Below are 16,944 nucleotides of genomic sequence, written 5' to 3' on the forward strand. Positions count from 1 at the left end.
CTCATTTATTAAGCAAATAGTAAACAAGTGGTAATAGAACATATATATATTTATACATGAATATATATGTATACATATATATATATATTCATGGGAAAAATCTTATCATCTACCTTCTTGAAGGAAAAATACCAAAAGCTTTCAAAATTATTGCTAACCTGCTAAGGGCACAGTTTAAAAATAAGGGCTCTCCAACTTAAGACAGAGATGAGGAGGAATTTCTTCTCTCAGAGGGTTGTTAATTTGGACTTCTCTTTCCCAGAGAACAGTAGAGGCTAGGTCATTGAATATATTCAAGGCTGATTTAGGTTTTTGATCTACAAGTGAGTCAAATGGAGGGCAGGCAGAAAAGTGGAGTTAAAGCCACAATCAGATCAGCCATGATCTTATTGAATGGCAAAACAGGCTTGAGGGGTCCAATAGCCTACTATTGCTCCTAATTCTTATGATCTTATAACCTGTTTTTCTACAAATAACTACTAGAGAGAGACACAATGAAAGGAACATGAGAAATAGGAGGAGTAGGTCATTCAGCTATTCGAACCTGCTCTGCCATTTAGTGAGATCATGGTTGATCTTCTACTTCAATAACATTTTCCTACACTATCCCCATAATCCCTTGATGTTTTTAATATGTAGAAATCTATCAATCTCAGTCTTTAACATACTCAATGACAGCCTCCATAGCCCCCTGGGGCCAAGAATTCCAAACATTCACCACCCTCTGAGTGAATAAATTCCTCCTCATCTCAGTCTTAAACGGACTGCCCTTATTCTGCGACTGTCACCTGGTTGTAGTACCCGCCCCACCCCCCGCAGCCAGGGGAAACATCTTTCCTGTATCTACCCTTTCCAGCCTCATGATGAAAAGCCTGGTGCTGGAACTGCGCATGCGGATTGCCAGTCGTGACGTTATGGGCATGCGCACAGCTGTGGGGCCGGAGCCTCTGGGCGCCCAGCCTTGAAACCGCGCAGCAGCAGAAGTCATCCCTTTCGCTTTTTGCCCTAACGAAATATGGCGGCCCTCCCATTCTCAAATTGTCACAGCCCTGCGGCGCGCATGCGGAGTGAGGTCACTGGAACGTGAAAGGCCATTGGAAGGTGTCAGCGGCGCGCTATTTGAAAAAGGAGAGTCGTTGTCGAGCGGGGTCGGTACACTTGGAGACAGGACATTTCTGAGTAATCCTCAGCTGAAGAAAGGAAAGGCCACAGCTTTCAGGTTAGTGCCAGCTCCAGGGCTGATTAACATTAACCGGACTAGTACCCCCTCCCCTTCCTCTTGATCTGATCACTGGCACAGCCCGATTTACTGTTTCAGCAGTGAAGCAGGAGGTCAGGCCCGGCCAGGCCAGTCATGGTGTAGCACTTACCCTCCCTCCTCCCCCCATCGAGCTGACAGTCAATGTGCTGCAGGTTCACAATGAGGTTCTCCTTCTTCTGAGGAGAAAAGTAAATTATTGCAACCTTCCAGGAGAAGAGCAGCTCAGTCAACATCTACAGGAAGAACAGGCTGCATTTGTTTATTTTTCAGAAGGGATTGAATTATCCGATCATCCAGCCTGGGTTATCTGGCATCCCATTCGAGATTGGATGTCATACTTTACTCGCCATTTGGATGAGGACTGAGACATTTTTAATATGTGTTATGTAGAAGGTGGCCATTCGGCTCATTGTGTCTGCACCAGTTCTCTGAGCATTTTAATTTAGTGACAATCCTTTCCCCCTAACCCTGCACATTGTTTCTATTCAAATAATCATCCAGTGCCCTCTTGAATGCCTCGATTGAACCTGACTCCACCACATTTCCAAGCAGTGCATTCCAAACCCTAACTACTCGCTGTGTGAAAAAGTTTTTTTTCACCTCACATGTAATAAGGGCAAGGCTGGCATTTATGCCCATGCCTATTTTCTGAGGTGGTGGTTCTTAATGAACCATTGGGTAGGTGTTTTGATTTGACTGGGTGCCAAGCTAGTACCCTTCTGAGGGGAGTTAACAATCAACCATGTTGCTGTGGGACTGGAGTCACCTATAAACCAGACGAGGTGAGAGCAGCAGGTTTCCTAAAAGATATTCACAACCCAGCAGATAATCTGATTGAAAACTGAATTTAAATCTCAACCCGGATGATCCTGCATCCTACTGATTAATGGGCTTGTTCTCTAGTTCACTAGTCCAGTAATATAAACACTGGTACCAAACCTGTATGGTCTGATGAGGTGCTCATCCATTGGAGTGGTGTTCTCTGGGTTTTTAAAAATTTTATTGCTGGAGATGATATTTCTAGGGATTCTAGTTTAAAAACCTTCAGAGTTAGTAACTTAAACCCCATTGGAAAAGATCTTGCATAGCAGCCAATATGGAAACAATTTGACAGAAAGAGGGCACCACAAGAGAAAGGGAAGGAAGCAATCTATAATAGAATTCCCTTGAGTTTAACTATTCTGCCTTGGGGCAGTGCTTTTATTCAAGGTCAGATATAAAGAGGCACTTGAGCTGGTTTGCTGATGTGTGTTCCTCACAGAGAGCCTTGCCTGCTGGCGTACCCTATCTGCAAATCTTGGGCATGCTGCCTGTGGTTTTCAGCATATTAATTGTAATTGTGTGGAAAATTATGGGCAGCATGCCTGCAATTTTTGTTCTATATACATCTAATGTGTGTACTTGTAATGTTGACTCTTACATAATGAAAAACTGCTCCTTTTCTGGGTCTGGTAGAATAGCTTTAGTTTTGGAAGCCACTCACTATCCTGACTTGGAAATTTATTGCTGTTCCTTCACTGCCGCTGGGTCAAAATCCTGGAACTGTCTCCCTAACAGCACTGTGGGTGTACCTACACCACATGGATTGCAGCGGTTTCAAGAAGGCAGCTCACCACCACCTTCTCAAGGGCAACTAGGGATGGGCAATAAATGCTGGCCCAGCTCGCGACGTCCACATCCCATAAAATGAATTTTAAAAAAAATCCAAAAGATGCTCTTACAGAAGAGGAGTTCAAGTGATTTACAGGACCTGCAGGGCGAATCTACTAATATGCTGTTAAATGAAGACCCTCTTTCAGCAAAGTACATGAAGTTGGGCTGCTGCATTTCTACTCACTTGTGTGTGTCTCTGTTGTGTGACTGGGTTCATTAGCATGACAGAGACTAGCATCTGATGCCTGTCTTAAAAGGACAGAACGACACATAGAAGTCAATCTCCTGACATTTAAAAGAAAATGAAGTGCAAGAGTTCCTAAAATCTATTGTACTGTTTGTTTTGGCTTGAATTAATCTGTTTTAAGTGATAAAATTATGCAATATTTTGGTGTTTGGTTGTTAGAGATGAATTAAAATGTATGGTCCCTTCTACTTGGTGTTATTCCTAGCACATATTTGTGATTAAAGTTACCTATTGCTGGTTTAAGTCTATGGGATCTTTTCAAACTATTTTAACTGGAGAGTTTACCAGATGTCATATTTGATGTACAGCAATTATTATTGAATGGAGATTGTTCACATACAAATTCTTTATGTACATGGTTTTATTTTCAAGAACTCAAGCCAACGCAGTCTACCAGTAAGAACTTTGTAAGCAATTATTTTTTTGTGTGCAAATCCAGCTTGTGTGCAGCTAAATGTAGCTTCAGAATAGAGCTGACTTGGCAATCTGATGTCCTTTGTGAAATTTTGTATTTTCCTGCTGTGTCTTTCATGCTGTCTGGTGGAGATGTACAATCGAGCATGCAATTTTTGACAAAGAGAGGGCAACTGAAATGCAATTTGCAAATGATGGTAATGTATTCTGTATCTGCCAAGATACATTTTGCTTTTGAAGAAAGGAGAACTAGCTCCCTGTTCTCTCCAGGAGTTGAAGAGACACATTGATTTGGGATTGTTTAATTTGATTGATTATTATTATTAGCGTAGGTCTATTTTTAAATATTAAGGTCGTTAAATTGGCTCTGAATTTACCCAGTATACAGCAGAGGCATGCAGCCCAGGAAAATCCCAAGTCTGTTGAGTTGGCTAAACTCAGCTGGGGTGACCATACAGGCCCTGTAATTGGCTTCAGTGTTCCTAGGTTAGGGCAGGGGGTAAACTAGCTAGGATTCCCTCTCCTGATTGCTACCTTTTGTGGATTTTGATGTCTGTCATGGATGATGAACCACCATTGGATCAGGTACCAGAAATGCATGTGGAATTGTACAAGATTACATGGTGATGCAAAGAGGAGTAGGCCATTCAGTCCCTCAAACCTTTCCATCATTCAATTAGATTGTGACTTCTGTATTTTGACTCCATTTGCCTGACTTGGTTCCATTTCCCTTAACAAAAATCGATTAATCTCCATTTTTGGAGGAGAACGTTCCAGATTTCCACTACTTTCGATGCCTTCATTGTCAGTTTGGTTTACCTGAATCGGGTTGTGGGTTCCAGAACTGTAGCTCATAATCTAGGTTGAAACTGATATGCATTGCTAAAGGAGTACTGCATTGTCAGGGGTACCATCTATTAGTTGAAACTTTAAACTGAAACTACCTGTTTTGGTAGCTCCGCTGAATGTAAAATATTGCATTTGAATAGCTGCATTTAACGATGAGCAGCAATTTTCCTGTCTTTGTCACCATTCCTCCCTCAAGCAATATGCTAAATGTATTAACCGATCATTCAGTTCATTTTATTATTTTGACAAATGGTCATTGACCTGGAACATTACCCTATTTTTCTCCTCCACAGATGTTGCCTGACCTACTGAGTGTTTCCAGCATTTTTCTATATTTAATTTACTGTTTGTAGGATCTTGCTGTGTAAGAAATGCCTGTGATAACTAGCTATTTAACAATAGTGGTTGTACTACGAAAAATAATACATTGTTTCTGAAGCATTGGGACATTTAGGAAGAGGAGGAAGCTCACACAGCTTTTTGTATAAATATAAATAAAGCCTATAATGAAAAAATGTTAAAATATTAAAAACTAATTGTGTGATAAATGTGAGCTAAACTCGCGTGTAGATGAGTAGGGATAACGGTGATTTGGATAATGAGATTCAACTGGGTTTTGAAAGCCCTAAAGGATGTTTTAGTAATTTTTGTTTTTACCTCATATGTAATTGCATTTATTTTCAGTTTTATCTGAAAAAGCACACAATCATTTCGTTCATTGTTTCCTGAGGAAACATATTTCTGTCCATAGCTTTGGCATTGGTTAAAACCAGTGTCAAAGTAGATGCTTGCTCTTTAAGTAAGAGCAGCCCTTTACTGCATTGTAGAAGTGATTAGCTGGAAGTTAATGACTATCCTGCACTGTGGATAAGGGGTAAAGCATCAAACATCCAAAGCTTTCATTTCTGTGTAATCACAGCAGGCAGTGTTAGATGCCTTGGTGACAGAATTCTACTAATGATCTCTTTGCATAACATCAAATTACTGCTTCCTCTTTGAAACATTTTTATTGTGTGGATAAAACAAAGTTTGTGACAGGGGCTGCTTGCTGGAGCGCTGTTCAGTACATCAGCTAGCTGTTGCCTGGAGCTTGGTCCTTATTGCTTGGGTTGTGTGATGATTGATCTAAACATAAACCAAGCAACATCTGGTTTCACTCTAGGCTGTAGTCACTATATTTAGTGTCTGGAGTAACTGAGGGCATTCTTGTGTGGGCTGGAATTTTGAATTTAATTGTTTACATCATTGGTGAATAGGAGGCCTGGTCCAGCCCACTTAAATCCGTTGAATCAGTTAGATGAGTTTATGAAGAATGCAAATTCAGTTCATAACAGCTAACATTAGTCCCATTGTTTCCTTTTCTCATTCCAGCTAAGAATCGTAAAATTTCTACATGCGTACCTGAAAATCATTTGCTAATTATTCTGCTGACTTCAGTAGCCTCTTGCACTTTAATGTAACTCCACTTTCTGCAATAATTGACATTATTTAAATTGAGTTCAGTATGCTTGGAATGATGAGTGAAGCAGGGAGTGAGGTTGAGCGGGTCTTGATTATGTGCTTAACTCTTGCAATTCATTAGTATTGTCCAGACTCTTGAAGTGCTCTTTGTTAACAATGCATGGCGGTAATTTTTTTTCCCTTCCCCTCGCACTTTTCCTGTCTCCCTGTAGGTGCTGATCTATGGGATTACAATTCCACAGATGCCAGCAGTACTCAACTCACTGATTATTTTTCTTGTGTGAATCAGACAGTGAATGATCAACACCACCATAGCTAAACTCCATCCTGTGTTTACAACATAATTAATATTATGGCATCTTAGTGTTCAGCCTGTTGTGCCTGTGTTAGCTCTAACCAGCTGCCTAGCTTAATCCCAAACCCCTGCTTTCTTCCTCAAAATCCTGCCTTTGAAAGTTCCTATGAAATCTGCTTCCATCACCCTTTCAAATAGTTTGTTCCAAATCTTAACTGTCTGTGTGAAAAATGCCATTTCCCCTTCTAGTTTTTTTTTTGCTGATTTATTTTAAATCCCTGGTTGCTTTATGACCCCTGGGTACTGACCCTGGCTCTCTCTACTTGCTCCATCAAAACCCCTCATAATCCTGAATACTTCTGTTAGATCTCCCCTTCGCCTTCTCTGTTCTAAGAAGAAAAAGCCCTAGGTTTTCTAATCTCGCCACATAACTGAAGTTGTTCACCCTGGTAAAATCTTTGTAAACTGTCTCTATACCTTCTTCTTCCTAAAGTGTTCTCTACAGTTATACACAATACTCCAACTGAGGCCCAGTCAGTGATTTGTAAAGGTTTAGCATGACTTCCTTGTTTTTGTACTCAATGCCCACATTTACAAAGCCCAAATATCTGTTGCGCTTTCTTAACCGCCTTATTAATTTTCCCTTCCACCTTCAAACATTTGTGAATATGCACCCACAGGTCTCTCTGCTCTTGTACCTCTCTCAAAATAGTACAGTTTAGATTATACTGCCTCGCTATGAATCACATCACTGCTATTTGCATTAAGGAAGGCAGCAGCACAGGTAGATAAGGTGGTTAAGAAGGCATATGAGATACTTGCCTTTATTAGCCGAGGCATAGAATATAAGAGCAGGAAGGTTATGTTAGAGCTGTATAAAACGCTAGTTAGGAATCAGCTGGAGTACTGTTTGCAGTTCTGATCGTCACACTATAGGAAGGATGTGATTGCACTGGAGAGGGTGCAGAGGAGATTCACCAGGATGTTGCCTGGGCTGGAGCATTTCAGCTATGAAGAGAGACTGGATAGGCTAGAGTTGTTTTCCTTAGAGCAGAGAAGGCTGAGGGTAGAAGTATACAAAACTTAAGGGGTTAGATAGGAAGAAACTTTTTCCCTTAGTGGAGGTGTCCATAGCTAGGGGTCATAGATTTAAAGTAAGGGGCACGAGGTTTATAGGGGATTTGAGGAAAAACTTTTTCTCCCAGAGGATAGTTGGAATCTGGAACACACTGCCTGAGGGGATGGTAGAGGCTGGAACCCTCACAACATTTAAGCATTTAGATGAGCACTTGAAACACTATAACATACAGAGTTACAGGGCAAGTGCTAGAAAATGGGATTAGAATAGATAGGTGCTTAGTGGCTGACATGGACACGATGGGCCGAAGGGCCTGTTTCTGTGCTGTATAACTCTATGACTCTAAGTTGCATCTGCTACGTGTCTGCCCATTTCGCCAGACTATGTCTTCCTGTGATCTGCTACAAACCTCCTTCATATTTACTATATTGCCACTTTTTATACCTTCTTGAAACTTCAAAGTTGTACTCCATGAGCCCAAGTCAAGGTCGTTTATAGATAATAAGATAGCAGTAATCTTAGTAAATCCCTGGGGGACAGTCATGTATTCTTCTCGTTGGTCAGGAAAAACATCTGTTCTCTGCTTCCTGTCTCTTAGTCAATTACATACCCAATTTACCTCAGTGCTTTTATTTTCAAATGAATCTGTCATGTAGTGCTTTATCAGGTTAGTCAGACACAATGTGTCTTTAACAAATCTGTCCTGGCTGCCCCTTATTAATCCATGCTCTTCCAAGTGAGAACCAGTCTTGACTTGACAATGGGTGCATGTAGTTTTCCCACCCCTGACATTAGGTTGACTGGCCTGTAGTTACCAGGTTTATCCCCCTCCACGTTTTTTTAATGGAGCTGTAACATTTCAAGTCCTCCAGCCCTCTGGCACCACCCCCATATCCAATGATGAGGATTGAAAAATTATGGTCAGAGCTTCTGCTATCACCTTCCTTGCTCTTCTTAGCAATTTAGGATGCATCCCATCTGGACCAGATGATTTGTTAACTTTGAGCAATGCCAAGCTATTCAGCATCCCCTTTCTGTTTTTATCCTATCCAATAGCTCTTCCCTGCTGTGACATTACCTTCATCCTCTTTTGTGAAGGCTGTTGCAAAGCACCTCTGGCATTTCCTCTGCCTTCTCAGGATTTTTAGGGGAAAAGAAGCAAATTGGTTATGTTACCGGGCTAATAACTCAGAGGCCTGGACTAATGGTCTACAGAAATGAGTTCAAATACCACAGTGTCAGCTGAAGAATTTGCATGCAGTGAATTAAATAACTAGCTTTTTTACTCTAGATTTATCACCTAATGGTGATGACTGTGAAACTGCTGGGCTGCTGTAAAAACTCATCTGGTTCATTAATGTCCTTTTAGGGAAGACAAACTGCTGTGTTTGCTGCTTTGGCCCATATGTGACTCCAGACCTACAGCAATGTTGTTGACATTTCACTAACTTTGAGATGGTCTAGAAAGTCGCTCAGTTGCACAAGGATGGGTAATAAATGCTGGCTTTGCCAGTGACATCCACATCCTTTGAATAAAAAATTGCACAAAGCTACTTGGTAATCCATCCTTTAAGAATGAAAATTAAATTTCGCAAAGCCATTGTATTTTCTGCATCCTCTGACTCGATAACAAAAACATAAAACGTTGAGGCACGATTTTAATTGTACGATCCTTATTTCAGTACAGGGACAAAGCTGTAAAAGAAATGGCCACAGGAGTAATTTCTCCAAATGTACTCTCTGATGAGGAGGAGGTTGGAGTTTGGGAATCAACTGCTGTCGATGCAGTGAACGGTGCTGTTGTGAACAAGCAATTGTTGCCAGAACTCTCTGTCATCTCACCAGGAACTAACACGCCAAATTGCCATGATGCTGGGCAAACCCTTGTGCAGACTTTTCCAGAAGACAGGGTGAAGGTTTACCTCCGGGTTAGACCATTCACTGAAACCGAGCTTGAGAAAGGAGAATCACAGGTCAGTGGCAGAGTGCAGAAAGGTTCCAATTTATAACATTCTTTTCAATTCCATTCAATGATCATTGTTTTCATTTCATCAGATGAAACATTAAACTGAGTCCCCATCTACCTTCTCAGATAGACATTAAAAATCCTTTAGCCGTACTTTAAGAGGAACAGGAGTGTTCTGGCTAATATTTATCCCTCAGCCAACACTTCTAAAATTGATCATCTGGTTATTCGCATTGATCTTCAAGGGACCTTGCTGTGTGCAAATTGGTTGCTGCATTTCCTACATTACAGCAGTGACAACACATCAAATGCTTCATTAGCCGTAAAGTTAATTGCTGGTTGGCCTATGGTTGTGAAGGATGCTGTATAAATGCAAGTTCTTTCCTATTATAATTTCCTATATTATTCTTTCCTATATATTTTTTCAAATTAGAGAGACGGTAACTATTTCCTTCCAATCTGTCTTTAAGCCTCTGAAGAGTGCTCTGTTTCACTTGAATTTGAAATATTGAAATAGATAGAAGTCACGAGACAGAAACAGGCCATTTGACCAATCGGACAGCATCAGTTGTTATAATAAGTGCTTGTGGTGGAAGAATAAGTCCAAAGCTAGTTTTCTTTCCCACAAGTTGGTTTATTCTTGAGACAGCTTTTCAGTGTAACAGACTTCCTAGCAGCTTCCACACTAGTGTGTTCCAGATGTATCTATACTGTTTTGATGGGAGAACCAAAGCCCATCACATGTTTTAATGAGCAATTGTCTTTAACAATGTAATTGCAGTGCAATGTAATTACTGATATATTGACAGGTTCCCCTCTCTTTTTAAATTAAAGCTTTTGAAAAATTAAAAAACATCCTTCTGTTTGTTTCGAAAAGAAAGTAAAGTCATATATTTTCACATTTCTAGATCCCACATTTCCTTTACCAAATAAACAATTATAAAGCAAAAAAGAATATATATATAGGTTTTTACATTTTGTCATCATAACATAAGGTGCCTCTCTTCACTGGCCCCTCTTACATTTAGTCATTTCTTGGAGCAGGCATTTCTTTTCATAAAACAGTCTGATAGTTGGTGACTTGTGTCAACCCATCGTAACTTAGAGATCTCTCTTCTCTCTAACATTTCTTTTATGCTGGCGAGGTCTATTAGCCTTCTCTCAGTGACACTTTTTGTCCAATGAATATGATCCCAAATAGACCAGTTAACAACATAACATTCTATGGGCAAACTTTTCTCACATATAGCCCCTTATCCAATATACTGACACAAATATTATATAAGTTAAACCCCCATTACTATCACTTCTACTAATGCCAGCATTTCAATGGCTAAGGTGCTTTTCACTACCCTTTTTTATTTTCTTGGCCTCCCAAGCCAGTGGGCAAAATTTACCATTCTTTCCTAGCAAGAATATGATAAACCCTGCTGCACTAGAATACCCATCTTGAAGGTTAGCGTGTGAAACATTGTTAAAAATAACGAACCTCATATCTTCTGGTCCACTCAAGGCTGGGAACTTGAGTGTGTATCTTTCTGAATTTAATTTCTTTAATGTTTTATTTGCTCTCAGATCTTCCCCCAACCGTAGCACATTTTATCATAGTGCTCAGCTCCAACACATCATAGCTAGCGTCAGGTTTAATCTGAGTGCACAACCAGTTCAACTGCCCAATCAAACTTCTCAGTTCTGTTGAAGAGTCATACTGACTCGAAACATTGACTGTGTTCCTCTCCGCAGATGCTGCCAGACCTGCTGAGTTTTTCCAGGTATTTTTATTTTTGTTTTGGATTTCCAGCATCCGCAGTTTTTTGCTTTTAAACTTCTCAATTGATTTGTTTCTTCCTTAGAAGCAGGATCCTCTTTGTGAGGATCTAACCTGCTTTATAGGATGCAGTTAACATTTTCTAGATAAGATTGTTGATTCAATGTCACTCCTGATTTGCTTTGCTTAATGTCTAAACCTATGTATTTAAAGGCCCCTGAAGCCTGACTGCCAACCTGGAATTCCTTCTTTATTGTCTCAATTAGTCATTGCTCAAACTCTACAGAGCCTCCCCACAGGAAATCAACATGCATGATAAAGATTCCTGCTAGTTTCTCCTTATGATACCAGTGGAACTTTACAGGGTCTGCCTTTAACTGAAAACAACCTATTTTCAATAGGACAAACTTCATGGAAAAATGTTATCTTCTTGACGCATCGTTTAATCCATAAACACACTTGTCCAATTTCCATAGCTTTCCTTCTACATTGGCGGTTTCAAAAAAACTTCCTTTGAAGCTTCTCCCACTGCAAAAACGTAACCTTTTATATCAGTCAATTTGCACTCTAAGGAATATGATGCTTAAAAAAAAAATTTCAAACTCACTTTCCCTGCAGTAGGCAAGTCCATCCTGATCCCCAAGCCTTTCTTCAAAGCCTCGGACTACTAATCACGCTTTAGCCTTGTACGTGCTTTCTAGAAGTACCTTTACTGCACAGATCCACCTGTGAGATAAGGCTGGCTGTCTCCCGTCAGGTATTTCCGTTTATATGCCAAATTCCTTCCAACTCTTTCTGTTTGGCTTCCTTTATCAGCTTATTTTCCAATTTATTAGCAGCTACTAAAACCCCTCGGTCATAAGGACTTCTACTTCTCTTGACATTCCTAGCTTGTTCTATAGTCTTCTTTCTTGTCAAGCTATGACCTCTACTCACATTCCTCTCTTTCTGGGCTACTACTATATGATCAAACTGTCTCTAAGAAGTTGGACACGGACCGTCTCCCGGGTTACTTCAAAAACACAATTTTTTCAGTGTGGACAATTCACCGCGTAATGATACTGAGAATCACACCAAAAATACCGATTAACCATTCCCTGCACGTTTTTTGGGTTTAAACACCTAGGTCACTGTCCCAGACTCGCTTTTTGTCCTGACTCTCAAATTGGCTAAGGTTACAACCATTTTTAGACCTCCTGTCATTAACCCCATCTTTATATTGCAATCTTTGTCTAACATTTGGTTAATCTCGAAATTTGGCTACCATAGAATCTTCCATCCTTTGTTTCACCGCATAGTTGTTCGTACTTGCTAAGAAAGTGTCTGGGAATGACCTGTTTCCCCAGAAATCTTTTTAGGGCAGCAGCCATTTGATCTAGGAGAGTCCTTCCCATGGAATTGAACCCCATCAGTACTAAAAGTCTGTCAACATGGGAAATGCGAGCACAGTCCAGTAACTTAAATGCCAATACCAACTCTGGAATTTCAAGTTCAAATCTATGTAGTCTCTCGTACCACTTATCAAAATCCATGATATATTCTTCCATGGACTGATCATCTGTTTTCCTAAATCTATCAAAGATTGTCCAAGCTTCATATGCTTCCAATAATTTATCCTTTTTGTAAAACTTATACAAAAATTGTAATAGAAAGGTCAATCCCTCTTCATTGTCTAAATCATCCACTTCCATTTCTGGAAATACTTTACTGCTAATTGTACTCTTTTGCTGGTAATGATAAAGCCAAGGCCATACCTTGTTACCTCTTTACCCCAGAAGAAGCCTGTGTCCACATTGCCACCTTGTTTTTCTATTGGCGATATGGTTCAGACTCTAACTGGTGGATAGTCAAAGCTTGAGATTTTATACCATCCTTCCACCATTCTGTAACCTAAATTGTCTGTAGCAATATGCTTCTGTTCCCTCAGAGGATTGAGACAAAAACCCTTCATACACAGCAATAAAGCTTAAAGTGCATCCTCTGCTACCATGTTACTCACAATAAGTGCTTGTGGTGGAAGAATAAGTCCAAAGCTAGTCTTTTTCCACAAGTTGGTTTATTTTATTGAGACAGTTCTTCAGTGTAACAGACTTCCTAGTACCTCCCACACTGGAGTGTTCCAGCTGTATCTATTTATACTGTTTTGATGGAGAACCAATGCCCATCAACTGTTTTATCTAGCAATTATCTTTACATAGCAATTATATTGTTAATGTAATTACTGATACATTGACATCAGCATTCATCTTCCACACGAGAAAATAGTTGCAATTATATTTTACCTACCTTGTTCCCCTATTGCTTCAGCCTTCTTTGACAGCACCTTCCAAACCCACGACCTCTACTACCTGTAAGCACAAGGGCAGCAGATGCATAGGAACACCTCCAAGCTACACGCCATCCTGACTTGGAATATATCGCTGTTCCTTCACTGTCATTGGGTCAAAGTCCTGGAGCTTCATTTCTAACAGTACTGTGGATGTACCTATACCACTTGGACTGCAGCTGTTCAAGAATGTGGCTCACCACTACCACCTTGAGGTGATGGTGACGTAGTGGTAATATCACTGGACAAGTAATCCAGAGGCTCAGACTAATGCTCTGGAGATATGGGTTCAAATGGTGAAATTTAAATTCAATTAATAAATCTGGAATATAATGCTACTGTGTCAGCATTGATGACCATGAAACTATCATCGATTGTCATAAAAGCCCATCAGGTTCACTAATGTCCTTCAGGGAAGGAAATTTGCTGTCTTTACCTACATGTGACTACAGACCCACAGTAATCTGGTTGACTCTCAACTGCCTTCTGAAATGGCCTAGCAAGCCGCTCAGTTAAAGGATAATTAGGGATGGGCAACAAATGCTGGCCTTGTCAGCGACACTCACATCCCATGAAAGAATTAAAAAAAAAAAAATCTGCATTGAATTATACAAACCATCCCACTTCTCTTGTACCATCCAGATGTAGTGCAACCATGTACACCATCTACCCACCTTGTAATCTTGGAAGCTCCTTCAAGAGGCAAATAACCTGAGGCCAATTTGGGGGGGAAATGCTGGGAAATTCCTCTCTGACCAATATGCTGTCTAAATGTTTTCAGTTGCGCACAGTCTGTTCATTTGAATTGCTATAACTAAATATTTTTGCGTAGCCATGCAAACATTGTAGTTTGAAGGGGACAACTTGAGTGGCCTGCTTGGTACCTCTGGGTTGGTGTGCAGTCATGCATGTAGCTTACAGAGAACATTGATGTTTACCCCAAAGGCAGTTTAGCTTTGGGAGACTGCCAAACCCATGAATATCTCGCTACTCTTATCTGAAAAGAAATAGCCATGGGCATTTAACAATTCATATGTATACTCCATGGTTCTCCCATAATATCAAATTCTGGCATTTAAAAAATGTCTTATTTCCTCTAATTCTTTACTTTTCTAATAAAATATCCCTAACTTGATTACTACATCGTGAAATTTAAAAACCTTAAACCTCTATATACTTTTAGTTCCCCACCTCTGAATGGTCTCCAGGTTATCCCCTTCCATGCATGGAACTTTATTTACTCAGTGGCGAATACATGCCACCACATGGAGTGATTGAGGCAATTAGCATAATGAGAAACACATAGAAGGATACATTTGGAATAAATTGAAGTAAAGTGGGAGGAAACTAATGTGGAACACGAACATCAGCATAAAGCAGTTGTTGAATGGCCTGTTTCTGTGCTGTAAAATTCTTTATAATATTCTAAGTGTAGCTGTACAAGGTTCTTGTGCAGTGTAAGTATAGTGCTTTTAAGTTTCATGTTGTATTGTCTTAGCAGTACAACCCCAAACTTTATTTGCCTTCTGGATAGATTTGTCATACTCACTGTGCACCTCAAATTATTTAATCAGCTCTGGCCTTCAGGTTGCTGCACTGCTCTGTATTTCCCTAGCAGGAACGTGTGCATTACATCTTCCAGAAACCAGTCTGTAACACTGCACAGCTGTGTTGATGGGACCTCTGCCATGTATAGGCTCATTCTCCCAATTTATCTAAATGAACTTGGAACCTGTTTGATCTAAAATCCTAACTCCCATGCACATTTTTGCCATCTGTAAGTTCTTGGATGTGTCAGTTAATGTTTTCCTCAAAATTAATTAAGATTCTGAACAGGAATGGTCACATAACAGAGCTCTGCAGGACTGGTCACTTGTAAACTGGGCCCTGCAGGTTTATTGCCATCGATAACTAGCCTCTGAATTTGCCACTAAGTAGGAGGATTTTATATAAATTGAGTCTGGGGCTATTTCTAGCCAGGTACTCAAGCGAGTGACCTTGCAACATGCAATTAACTGTACTTTGACAAGCTTGTGGGCATTTTTTTTTTGTCTTTCCTCCCCATAATTAATTATTCCCATTATACAGAGTTTTGTGTATTGTATTTCAAATTGTATATTGCAGCCACTGTACTGTTAATGAGGCTCTGTTTGTGCATAGTTTTTCTTTGAGTGTCATGATTTCTGGAGTTACTAAATTATTCCATTAAATGTGAATCATGAAGTTCAATGCTTACCTTAACACCAGGCTATATAAATGAGACATTGTTATCCAAAGCAAAACCAACTGGAACTGAGTCAGTTCTTCTTTCCATCCTTCTCTTTCAGATTTGTCCTGAATGTCTGTTGTTTTGAGATCATGAAGCATTATCATGAGTGAACCCAATCTAATTGAATCTTTAATACCGAGTGTTTTAAATTCTGGAAACAGTTGCTTTAATTGTGAATATTTCTGAATTCCCCACAGGGTTGTATTTGCATTGAGGATTCTGAAACACTTCTGCTGCGAGCTCCCAAGAACTCATTTGCCATGCGGAGTTCTGAACGGGGGATTGGCCAGGCTGTGCATAAATTCACCTTCTCTCAGGTTTGAAATAGAAATGAGATATTTTAATCAGCTGTTGCAAGTCATCAGAAGTGAGCTAACTAGTTTGTGGGATGCTTTCAGTATGTTGTTGCAATCAAAGTGTGATTATCTTGCATGCTCTGCACCACTGCCCCACGTCTTTCCGTTTTTGATACAAGGGAACCTCATTTAAATGACAACAGTTGGCGGGAGGGGGAGGTGGTGGTGAAAGTTATTGGGCTACTTGGGAGTTCAGTGAAACACATTCATCCCTTAATGCAGATGTATCATTCATTCAGTGTGCTGACATCTTCACAGCAAATTAACCCTCTCAAAATGTAGTTGGTAGTACCTTTCCATCTGTCTTTTCATTTGTCGAGGAACAAAGAGCAGGCTGCTCTAATACAACTTCATTCGCCCCAACCCAAAGGCCAAGCAAGAGTGCATGCTCTGAGTGTCCCTTCAGTAAATCTCACCATCAGAGTAGATCACATTGCAAAGGGTTGATTTTTAAGTTTGTTCAAATGCTCCATCTATATTTTGGTTTCAAAACATCTCAACTCCATGCTTCTCGCCAATGCTTGAATGCCAATGGATCTTCGGAACAGCTCAGCTAACTAATACACATGTTGCTGTAATCGGAGTCGCTTTGAAATTGACATCATCTTTAATTACCTGATGATCACCTATAGTTTTTAATTATTTGTTGGCCTCCTTTAGGGTGATCATTAACAGGTTTTATAATGTTGCATCTTACCAATCTGCATAAGTACTTCTGGATGGATTCTGTATCAATACACAATGCTTCAATTAGATTTATCATAATTAAGAACTACATGGCTTCAAAAAGCAGTTTTTATACTGTTCCTGACCCACCAGCTCACAGCACATGGGGATTGAGAAATTGCTGGCAGAAGTGAGCTAGCCCTACTAGACTTTTAACTTGCAACCTGAGAGATCTGTTTGTTATTTTTATTGGGTTTTCTTTATTGCTCCTTGCTTAACCAGTTGCATTAAATTCACTGCTCTGATGTGTTCTGTATAGTAGCCTCATGCTGTCA

General features: G+C 40.1%; 1 protein-coding gene across 2 annotated transcripts in view; it reads left to right on the forward strand.

Annotated features, from left to right (window-relative positions):
- Positions 1–1,108: 1,108 nt before the first annotated feature.
- kif20a (kinesin family member 20A) overlaps positions 1,109–16,944 on the forward strand; it is a 52,862-nt gene continuing 37,026 nt past the window's right edge. Inside the window, exons 1-4 of one of the 2 annotated variants that reach the window (XM_078550677.1) lie at positions 1,125–1,219; positions 3,534–3,568; positions 8,941–9,231; positions 15,785–15,904. In XM_078550677.1, coding sequence (XP_078406803.1) covers positions 8,965–9,231; positions 15,785–15,904 — 387 coding nt within the window. In that variant the 5' untranslated portion in view covers positions 1,125–1,219; positions 3,534–3,568; positions 8,941–8,964. Of the gene's footprint in view, positions 1,220–3,533; positions 3,569–8,940; positions 9,232–15,784; positions 15,905–16,944 lie in introns of both variants that reach the window. The other variant, XM_078550676.1, reaches the window with a different exon arrangement.

This window comes from Cetorhinus maximus, chromosome 10 (genome assembly GCF_964194155.1).
Source record: "Cetorhinus maximus chromosome 10, sCetMax3.hap1.1, whole genome shotgun sequence".
In the NCBI taxonomy this organism is placed as follows: domain Eukaryota; kingdom Metazoa; phylum Chordata; class Chondrichthyes; order Lamniformes; family Cetorhinidae; genus Cetorhinus; species Cetorhinus maximus.